General features: G+C 38.9%; 1 protein-coding gene across 1 annotated transcript in view; it reads right to left on the minus strand.

The window, feature by feature from the left end:
- The window catches only part of KCNK2 (potassium two pore domain channel subfamily K member 2), a 74,372-nt gene that overhangs the window by 6,135 nt on the left and 56,225 nt on the right, over positions 1-12,012 (minus strand). Inside the window, exon 5 of the mRNA XM_015818023.1 lies at positions 10,851-10,990. Coding sequence (XP_015673509.1) covers positions 10,851-10,990 — 140 coding nt within the window. The remainder of the gene's footprint in view (positions 1-10,850; positions 10,991-12,012) is intronic.

Genomic DNA, 12,012 nt, shown 5'->3' on the forward strand with positions numbered 1-12,012 from the left:
CATCGGACCTGGCTACCTCCGAGACCGCCTTCTGCCTCAGATTTCCTCCCATAGACCGGTACGCTCCCACAGAGTGGGTCTCCTCAGGGTGCCGTCGGCCAAACAGTGTCGGCTGGCGACCCCCAGGGGGAGGGCCTTCTCTGTGGGTGCCCCCACCCTCTGAAACGAACTACCCCCCGAGATCCGGATGATTCCGGATCTCCTTACTTTCCGCCGCGCCCTCAAGACATGGCTTTTCCAGCAAGCGGGCCTGACCTAAGGAGGATTTTATTTAGGGATGATTTTAGGTATAATTTTAATTGGAACACAGCTTCGAATATTTGGTTTTAATTTGGTTTTAGAGGGGTTTTTATTTTTATTGATATGTGTATCTGTTTTAATATGCTGTGCACCGCCCTGAGTCCTGCGGGAGAAGGGCGGTATAGAAATTAAAATAATAATAATAATAATAATAATAGTCTAACCTCCTACACGAGCAGGAGATCTTACACCATTCCAGACATATGATCATCCAATCTCTTCTTAAAAACCTCCAGTGATGGAGCCTATATCTGACCAGTTAGCTCACTGGATATGCATAAACAATTAAACTGTTACAAAAGTAGCATTACAAATTATGATAAATTAAGTGATTCAAATTGTTTTATCACAATGGGTCTCTGTAGTCTATGTAATATTAATTTAGAAATGAAATTGTCCACAACTCTTTTAACATTACCCTAGATGCATTTAAACAGAAACAATCCATAAACCCTACATAAGTAATGTAGAATTAATACAAGAAACAGTAAGGTTGTTTTGGGAAGAGTGATTATGTATCAGATTGAGAACAGATCTATATATAGTAGTATCATTCTTTTCTGCTGTATCTGAACACAGTTTGTAATAATAATGGTCCAGATAGATTCTCTGGACTCCCAATAGTTCTGTGTCCTAAAATGCACTAAAAGGAAATGTTACATTTTCATAATGCAGCTCACTTTCCCATGGATTGCTAAAGACAGAAGCTCAAAAGGTTACAAGCAGAGAACTATGCAATTTTCAGACTGCCAGAGCATATAAGCAACAAACTATTGTAATTTAATTCTTCTTCCTATTATAAAATCTTTAGTGCCCATTCAGCCTTCTTTTGTCCTTGAGGTATGACATTTTCTCAAGCTACACTCAATTTTAATCTTAATTTGTAGGCTGGGTATAACTCAGTAACTGATGCTGCATGATTGAAATACCCATCCTTTATGTAGCTGAAATTGCAACTCCAATAGTGTGCTTCAGAACCCCTCTTTTCTGTTGTGTTTTGAATAGGAATAATATTCGCGCCTGCACTTAACATACACATTATTATTTCTGTATAATGAGTGCATTCCAGAATTGCATGAGAGGGAACTTTCTGCTCCTCTTCTCCCTCTCACAGCTTTTATACTCTTAAAATGATTTGGCAGCTTAGAGAACCATCTGGAGCGAATTTATGAAGTGTACATGGAGGGCTGCAGAGAGAGGGCAAACTGACTCTTCTCAATCCATCAGCATAAACTGGTATTGATTATTATAAACTGGATTTTGCCATTTGTGAACATATTCTGTCAATAACATTTTTGCTACTGTCTAAGTCGAGAAAAAAATGGCTAAAATATATTTTAATAAACAACCATTTCAACCGATCTGCAGACTACCAATAGTCCAGAGACCTGTTTCCAATGTAAGTGATATGGTTTAATGTACTGATTGCTTCAAGTACTTTGACTACTGGAGATTCAGTATTAGTGGAGATACAATTTCCTATTGTTATAGCACCTTTATAAAATAGTCTACTGTGCTCTATCACCAGTGATGGGATTCAAATATGTGAACAACCGGTTCTCTGTGTGGATGCCGCTTCCAGAAGTCCATTCTGGGCCTGGGCATCAAAAATTAGCTACCGGTCCTGCCGAAGTGGGGTGAACTGGCTGAATCCCACCACTGTCTACTGCCTTTTAAATGATTCTCTTGCTCTCACAATACAATTAATCAAAGATAAGGATAGTGCCCTCTCTCCAAGGCTTCCAGAAATTTCTAAAAACCTAGCTTTGGTTTCAGGCCTAGAGGTAATATATTATTGTATTTTTGGAGTCCTGTTTTGTTTAATTTGCATTGATTTTAAGATCATTTTTGGGGCTGTCTGTGGGTTTTTATGCTTTATCTCTTTTTATGGATTTTTTATTTGGGGGATTCTGTACACTACCCAGACTCCATTGGAGTAAGGCAACTATAACAAATCTGACAAACAGATAAATAACAAACTAAACCTCATGAATACGTGATCTGAATAATCATTATTTAATACATACATCATAGTTTAACAGATATATAGACAGAATGGAATGAGTAATAGATTTAGTATAAAACAAATGTTCCCTTGAAATAAAGGCATTTTATTATATATGTGAGTCCACAGGATTCATGCAGATTATTTTTCATTTAGTTGTTCATTGTACAGAATTATATATTCTTATACCGTTATTGCCATAAGTGGAAAATTAAGTACAATAAAAACAGGTAGGTTCAAGCCATTCCAGAACAGGGTGAATTATCAAAGGCTTGAGAGGACTTTAATATATTTTACTTCCTTTCCTGTTATGTCATAATGTTATCAGCAATCCATTGTCTGACGTTCTGTAATTTTTTTCTTGATATTTTTTGTCATTTGATGTTTTTTGTCAGTTGTTTAAAATTAAAACTTCCCATTATCCTCCTGAAACTACATCGAGCTAACTAGAAAGAATAGTTTGTCACAATAGTCAGGCAGAAGACTAGAATAGAGAGTGTGCTGTCTTTACTTTCCAAAATAACTTTTCTCAATATCTCAGGGACTGTTGAATGTGCTTCTATTTCAAAAACAGATGACTCAGATGGAGTCACTAGAAAGCAGGGTTCTTGTGCCAATTGGATACTTGGCTAGCAAAGTTGCTCCACTCTTGTTTTGTAGATTGCCTAAAGAGGAATTTCTTCAAGCAGAAAATACAATATTCTTAGTGGCCTTTAATAAGTTTCTGGTCTTTTTTTTTCTCCAATTCCCTATCCCCAATGCATTTAAGTGAGGGCGAATAACCCAGGAACCAAACTTAAGAAGCTCTATAGTTTATAATCCATCTAAATGAGTATGAAGTTTTATAATGATTGAAGATCATTATGCTTTGGGAGCCAAAGTCACATGGATGACTCCAGGTAGAATGTGTACCTGTATCCCACAGCTATCCTCATAAACAACCGTAATCTTCTGATATAGAATATCTGAAAACCATAACAATAATTTCATACCATAAAAGAAAAATATGTATCTACAGACCATAGCTATACTTATAACAATCTATTCTTCTGGAATAGTCAAAATAAGGATTGTTTGCTTGCTTTTTTAACTTTTAAATAAGCCCTGTTTCATAGGCTACATATTTAAATGCAATGATAAAGTTATTTCGTCTTTCACCTTTTTCGTATTCCAGCAAAAATCTTACAAAGTCTTTTCCCTTTCAAGCCCACTCCAAACAAGCAGCAAGGGTTTTACAGATAACTAGATAAACTGTACTCTGTTGTGTTATGACCACGGGTGGCAAAAAAGCAGATCATGTGACCACAGCAGCAGCCCAGCAGTGTAGCAGGAGCCAGTAGCACTGAATTAGTCACAACTTTCCCAAATTTAATTCCCGAGAGAGACATGGGTCCCAGATTTTGGGCACATTCAATAAACTATATTATTTGAGGTACATTGGTTCCAAATTATTGTTCTAAGATCATGACAACAAGTTTTAGTAGTATATAATGAGATGCAGTAGTTACTAGCAGATTAGCTTTGGAGAAACTCATGTTCAAATCCAGCCTCCCTCCGTTTAGCCATGAATTTGACCCTAGTTGATTTAGCTGATGCTGAGCTTGTCAGCTGCAAAGCTGACAGCCTGGGTTTGAAACCCAAGCACTGGGCAACAGGGTGAGCTCCCATTACTTGCCCCAGCTCCTGCCCACTTAGCAGATCAAAAGCATGCAAATGCAAGTATCTACTTGCATAGATAAATCAGTACTACTTTGGTGGTAAGATAACAGCATTCTGGGCGCCTTTGGTGTATAGCTATGCTGGCCAAATGGCCATGGAAATGTCTTCAGACAATGCTGGCTCCCTCGGCTAAGAAAAGGAGATGAACACCATGCCCTAGATTCAGACATGACTGCACAAGGAAGCCTTTACCTTAATCAGATTAGGTCAGTTTCAAAATTAGATTGCAGGGATGCCATCGGAATTTAGTCTGACATCCCTTAAACATTTTTGTAACTCTATTTTATAAATCTTTGTGAAGGTGCATTTAGTAGTAAAATAGGTGCCCAGAAGTAGTGATATTGATGTCACTTGATATTTCTTGCCTCCCTTTTCCTTTCTCTGTGGAATTAACATTGTGATTCCTTGCCAGCAGTAGACCCGGCAGCTGAGTCTGAGGAATCAGAGGAGGAAGAGGGGCCTGGAGTGACATCAGAGTCAGAGGAAGGCTCTGAGGAGCTCCAAGACTTACAGTCTGATGAGGAGCCTGGCCCCTCTACTCGTGCTCAGGCTGAGACACAGCTGTGCTGCGAGTCTGAGGTGGACACTGATGAATCACAGCTGGGAGATATCCAGGATGCACGAAAACGCTGGCAAGAAAGGAGAGTAGGACAGAGGAATGCAATGGGGCAGCTCCAAAGGCAAAGGAGAAGGCATTAAGAAGCCATGCCTTGGCTGCATAATAAAAGGGAAGGTGGGAGGTGCTGGTTGCCAAAGGCAACTGTTCGTGTTGAGGATCGAGTTTTTGTGAACTGTGTTTGTTGTCTTGGACATTGACTCAGATCTGTGAATAATAAAAGGGGATTGGTTTTTTCCTGCAGTTCCAGCCTTCTTGTTGGAAGAGGGGTTTCTCCTTGTGAGCTTAACAAGGACTCATGTAGGCTGGGACAGAACATTAACCAACCCCTTTTGTGAAATTCATCTCTCTATGAAAGAGGTCCCCAACCCCTGGTCCATGGATTGGCAGCAGTCTGCAGCATGCCAGCAACCAATCCATGCAAAAAAGTGAAGCCCCATCTGCGGGATGTAGGCAACATGCAAAACCACACCCCCTCTGGTCCACAAAAAACGTTTCTCCATGGAACCAGTCCCTGGTGGCCAAAAGGTTGGGGGCCACTGTTCTATGAAATCAACTGAAAAATTCTCATTGATTATAGGGACTCATATCTGCACTGCCTATAGCAAAGATATCAAAGAGAAGCAGTAAAAAATAACAGAACACCATTGAAGCAAATAAAAAATCCTACAATAAAACAAGTGGTAACCTCTTACCACCAATCCAAACATCTACACCAAAGACTACTCTAGTTTTTTTTTAAAAAAACCACTTCTCCCTGCTAATAGAAGGATGACAAAAAAAAGCTTGATCTCTCTTGACAGAAAGTTCCAAAGCCTAGAAAAAGTAATTGAGTAGGCGCTGTCTTGCATTGCCTCTAGATATATCTTTGATGGTGATAATCAAATAAAAAGACCTTTTCAGCATATTAAAGTCTGGACAGGTCATAAGGAAGAATATCATCTTTTCAAGCCATATAGATCTTTACACATTATAATAACACTTTGAATTTTGCAAAGGAAAGATAGGCAATGAATGGAGTCATCTATTTGCTGCAACTAGTCAATACTTTGGCTAGGACATTCTGGATCCATTGAAATTTCTGAACAATTTTGAAAGATAGATCCATATAAATCCATATAAATATGAACCAGCAGTGTGCTGCAGCTGCCAAAAAAACCAACACAGTGTTAGGCTGCATTAACAGAGGGATAGAATCAAGATCACATGAAGTATTAATACCACTTTACAATGCCTTGATAAGGCCACACTTGGAATACTGCATCCAGTTTTGATCACCACAATGTAAAAAAGATGTTGAGACTCTAGAAAGAGTACAGAGAAGAGCAACAAAGATGATTAGGGGACTGGAGGCTAAAACATATAAGGAACGGTTGCTGGAATTGGGTATGTCTAGTTTAATGAAGAGAAGGACGAGGGGGGACATGATAGCAGTGTTCCAATGTCTCAGGGGCTGCCACAAAAAAGAGAGAGTCAAGCTATTCTACAAAGCACCTGAAGGCAGGACAAGAAGCAACAGATGGAAACTAATCAAGGAGAGAAGCAACCTAGAACTAAGGAGAAACTTCCTGACAGTGAGAACAATCAACGAGTGAACAACCTGCCTCCAGAAGCGGTAAATGCTCCAACCCTGGAAGTTTTTAAGAAGAGACTGGACAGCCATTTGTCTGAAATGGTATAGGGTTTCCTGCCTAAGCAATATACTGCAATCCAAATGGAGTATGTGTCAGTATGACTATTTTATTATAAGACTGAAAATTTGTTTTGATTTTTCTTAAAATAGCCTACAAAACATATCCGCTGGCAAAATAGTATCGTGGGAGAGCATTTCTCTTATTCAAGCATAGTACAATTATTGTTTAAGTTACCTGCTGAGAGAGAGAGAGAAAGGGAGAAACTACTGTCAACCACTAACTCTATAATTATCATCTAAAACTATAATCTCTTTCACAATTAATCAAAATACTGATTTGTGAGTCAGAGACATATCGACTATGATGTTAAAGTTGATATATTTACATGTTCCTCAATAAATAAAGCAAAAACAAGCTGTGAACTTCACAGAAATGGCATGATTTTTGAAATGTCTTATTTCTACCTGTACAATTACTTATTTTAGTTATTTATTCAAATAATATTTAATACTATTTAGCTATAATGCAATACTGATGTCTATCACATGCTCTCTATATCTAGAAGTGTAGAAGGTTCAGTCAAATACTACCCAGGCCAGTACTTTAAAAAATATAACTAACATGAATTAGAACTAGATCTAATTTTGTGGCTGTCTTTCAGTTGAACCCATTCCTGAGGCTAATTAGTTCACAATGTTACAAAATGAAGTACAAAATGAAGTATATGGATTGCAAACAAAACAAATTTTCAAGAAAATGAAGCGTTCAAGTGCTTCTGATATTTAAATCATAAGCTTTGATGATTTGCCCACCCAATATACGCTAAGTGGCAACCAACGATTTTGAGGAATTCATTTGTTATGTGAAACTCCCTGATCCAGAGGTAATAGCTCGTGGTGCAGAGAAGATGATTTTGCCATTCACAGCACATTCTTGCCAGGCCATTCTCATGATCAAATTTTAAAGCTTTTGATTTTCACAGGTCAAGGACTTCAAATTTACAATTGTTTATGCACATGTAATACTATTGCAGGGGGCAGAGCTCACTGATCAGCTAAGAGAGAGTTCCAAATGTGATCAAGGTATTTATACAGATAAAAAATACTTATACAGACAAAGATAAAATACTAGACCTCAGCAGTAACTGTCAGCATGATGAAAGCCGCAAATGAAACCCAGCTGAGTGACTGAGCCAGTCATTCTGTCTCAATCCAGCCCACCTCACCATGTTGTTGTTGTGCAGAAAATAGGAGGAGGAGAATGTATTGGATATGTTTGCTACCTTGAGTTATTCATAGAAATACTAAAGGTGGGGTACAAATAAAATAAATAAAAATGAATAAAATAATCCCCTATGGAGGTTGTTGGTAGACCCCCAAAGTTTCATATTAGAAAGTGTAGAAAATAGGTTTTTAAAAAAACTGCATAATTTAATTCCCAGGCTATGGGACCATGCCAGGAAGATAGACAGAAAAAAGGACAAATGAATGGAGATTATTTTGAGACTGAATCCTTCACCAATGATGCACAACTTGTCTGATGAGCTACTAAAATAATTCATCTGTATTGAAGTAAGCAGAGCAGAACTAGCCCAATTTACAGAGCAGAACTAGCCCAATTTAATGCTCCAATTTAATGCTCCCCACAGCTATTTTGGAAAGGATATATAGGAAAACCCCACATGAAACCCCAGTAGGGACCCCAGGGGACAAGTGGATTAGTGAGATGGTTCTGCTATTTTTAACATTCCTTCATCTATCATACTTTGTTTTGGTTTAATTTTTATACTTTTTAATGTATTTGTTAACAAATTTGCTAATTTGTTGTATGCCATTCAGAGTTGCTTGTTTGTGAGATGGGTGGCTATATAAATTGGTTTAATAAATAAATAAATTGCCCCTGTGACTTGTTGCTGCACAGCCCATATTTTTTTTGTATTGTCAGCTCTACAGGGACATTGATTACCCTCTTTTATTTAAATTTCTTGGGCATGCTGATAACTTTTATTTGCATTTGCTGTTAAGCAACCTAACTACATTTATTTCTCTAAAAATAGCAACATTTTATAACATTATGCGTATGCTTCACCCACAAATGGTTGCCAACCGGTATTGATCTTAGAGGATAATTTTGCCTTGTTTATTTTACAGAGTGCATTTTCACTGGTCAATGGCCAAAAAAAGTTTATGTTCTTTTCTGTAGTAGCCACTCAGATTCACTTCTATCCGGATTTCACATGGGCAAGGTCTGGTGTGATGATTGGGATTTTTTTTCTGGTTTATTCTAAGATTACTTTTGGCTGGTTCCTCTGAGTAAATGGTACTCTCTAGGGCAGTGGTTCTCAACCTTTTTAATGCCGCGACCCCCAACCGGTCGTAAGTCGAGGACTAAACCGGTCGTAAGTTGAGGACTAAACCGGTTGTAAGTCGAGGACTAAACCGATCGTAAGTCGAGGACTACCCAACCGGTCATAAGTCGAGGACTTTCCCTGCCGGGGAGCGCCGCACATGTGTGGTTCCGCCCCCTGCGCCGGGCGAGGCATAGCTGGCAAGCGGCAGAGACGGAGCAGGCCGACCACCAGCTGGACCAGCCCAAGGGAGGTAAGGCACCCACCGGAAAAGGGGAAAAAAATGGCAGACAGCCTTGCTTGGCGACCCCCGTGAAATGGTCGATCGACCCCAAATGGGGTCGCGACCCATAGGTTGAGAACCGCTGCTCTAGGATACCCTCAGTTACCTGCTGGCTGGATCTTTGCATTTCCTGCCTTCTTTGGGTAGCTGGAGGAAGTGGTTTCCTAGATCCAAGGAGTTATTAATTATTCCTTGACCAGGGGATGATACTGGTGTCCTTAAAAGAGGCCACACTATATGCCTTCTTTAAAGGGGGACTATTGATTAGTACCTGGTCTTTTTTTTTAATGAAGATGGTTCAGAATCAACTACAGAGCACTCTGGGGATAAGAATTATCTGGACCCATACTAAACATCACTGGTTGCTCTGGTTGATAATTTTTGGCATGACTTGGACACAGTTGGTATGTCTATTTTGGTCTGGTACAACTTCTCATCAACCATGGTATCCTCCTGGACCAGTGATGGCGAACCTTTTAGAGACCGAGTGCCCAAACTGCAACCCAAAACCCATTTATGCATCATCGGGTGCCGGGTGGGTGTGGCCCATTGGGGGTGTGTGGCCCATTGGGTGGGCGTGGCTCTGGTGGTAACGGCAGACTGGGTGGGACTAAAAAGTTCAATCAATCAGTTCCAACTTTGCAAGATCTTTTTTTTCCCGCGAGAAGTTGAAATTGACTGATTGATTGAACCTTTTTTTTTTTTTGCACATGGCGGCGGAGGCCTAAAGTGAAAAGGTTTTATAAAACCCAGCTGAAGGCCTAGGACTGGGGTGACAGCGCGTGTGCCCACAGAGAGGGCTCTGAGTGCCACCTCTGGCACCCGTGCCATAGGTTCGCCACCACAGTCCTGGACTGTCTGTGGTGGTTAGAGATTGGGAGTAGTAGTTCTACTCCTATCTTGGTAGATGGTTCCAGTCAGTAGTGATAGAGGAGAAATCAACTTAGTAGCTCCTCCCTTGTACTGTACTTCAGGAATCAGTTTTCTCCCTGTTACTATATAAAGCCACTGAAAGATATTATTTAGCTATTCAAAATGATCCCAGGCTGCTCTGAGGATGGTGCCAAAATCCTATTTCAGTGCTTGGAGATTTTAATGTCTAGATGGGAGAGAACAAGGTAATATTGAAATGTAATAAAAATTAGTTGCCATGCGTACATTAGGATTTTCTTGTACTTCTAGAAATTATTCTGGAGATGGAGGCACTGTCCATGAAGAAGCAGGTCCATGGCTTTAAGTTCTCTTGGACTCATAATTCCTGTTAGAACAGTAGGTAAAGGCCATGCAGGGATGGATGAGAGTGATTAAATGCAGGTTTGATTGACGAGCTAGTTGTGTTTTTTCCTGGGACAGGAGGACCTTGTAACATGTGCCCTTATCATTGTCATCATGGTATTCTATAGGACCATATTTAAAAACAATCTGATAATTATTTGGAACAAAATGCAGCAACTCAGATGCTCACCAGCATCTTCCTACAGAAGTCAGTCTATTACAATTGTGGCAGAAGAAATAGATGATTGTTCCTCACTTTTGCAGGATTGGAGGGAGGTCAGACAATGGGAAGTGTTGTTTTTCAGTGGCAGTGCCAGAATGATCTCTGGTTGAGGTTAGATCCACGCTTACCTTGGACACCTTCCAGAAGATGTTAAACATCCAACACTTCCAAACACCATTTGGGTCATTATCTCTTTGTTGGAATTTTATGAATTTTCAATTTTTTTAATTTTGGTATTTTTTTAATTCTACTGGTAAGATACTCATTGTCTGTTGGATTGCAGTGAGGTAAAAAACTGAATCAATAATAATAATGAATACTGATACAAATAATACTTATGACACATAAATGTCCAATCTAGGCTATTTATGAGAATAGCAAGGGGCAAAACTCATTAAAATGTTACAGTATTAATAAAAAATTTGCAAATTTCTTGGAATGTCCTTACCTCTTCCTTGGTCTTTTTGGATATAACTCTTAGCCAATCACCAATCATGCTCAACACAGCAGCAAAATATGCAAGACCCACCAGAATCCAGAACCACACAACTGGTTTGTAAAAGTCAAAATATTCAATATCTGATCCCCCTAAAAAGAAATCAAATAAATATAATTTGTATTGGATACCTTTTACCAGTCATTTACATTTTTTTTACTATTTATTAGTAGTTATTAACTCATAGAACACAGGTAAGACCGAAGTCAACTCAACATTAAATCAAAAAATTGAATTATATTCCAAGCAAAGTTTAGAACTTTAATGCAATTTCAGTGATAAAGATAACTTGTTCTTAAATCAATAAGTTTTTGAACTGTGATTTGGTATTCCATGACTGTGCGTTCTCCTTTTCGGAAGCAAAAGCATCTGTTTTGAAACAGAATACTTTCTCCATTAAACTGGTAGAGTCTTACCCAGAAGGATCTGCCCAAATTACATTCTCCTTCTATAACAGCAAGGGCCAACCTATGATTTTACTTTCCATTTTTAATTTTCATAGAAATCAGCCTCCCACAGTCATATTAACAATCTATGTTCTTACCCAGTTTCCCCCATCAACTCCATTCAAACAACCACCTAACAAACCAGCAATGCCAAAAACCAATGACACCAATAAAAGGAGATCTGTGAACTTTCTAACAGCTCCCTCCAATCAGCCGGCTCCAACCACCAATTCTACTACGGTAGCAATATAGGAAACCAGCAACCTTCCTCTTCCTAAACCTTCCATTTTTATTTTATTTAGGTACTTATATTGACAGAGTCTTCAAAGACTGAGAATTAACAGTAATTCTCCCAAATTTTAAGAAAGAAAGGGAAGAGCTGCCAGCTACTTATTAGCATAAAAAACTGGTAAATATAGTTAGTAAGATTTACAATAGGCATTTATACTAAATGTGACAGGCGTGTTTCTCATGGAAAGAAGAAGAAGAAGAAGAAGAAGAAGAAGAAGAAGAAGAAGAAGAAGAAGAAGAAGAAGAAGAAGAAGAAGAAGAAGAAGAAGAAGAAGAAGAAGAAGAAGAAGAAGAAGAAGAAGAAGAAGAAGAAGAAGAAGAAGAAGAAGAAGAAGAAGAAGAAGAAGAAGAAGAAGAAGAAGAAGAAGAAGAAGAAG

Source organism: Protobothrops mucrosquamatus, unplaced genomic scaffold (genome assembly GCF_001527695.2).
Source record: "Protobothrops mucrosquamatus isolate PMUCROS unplaced genomic scaffold, P.Mucros_1.0 scaffold665, whole genome shotgun sequence".
Lineage (NCBI taxonomy): Eukaryota > Metazoa > Chordata > Lepidosauria > Squamata > Viperidae > Protobothrops > Protobothrops mucrosquamatus.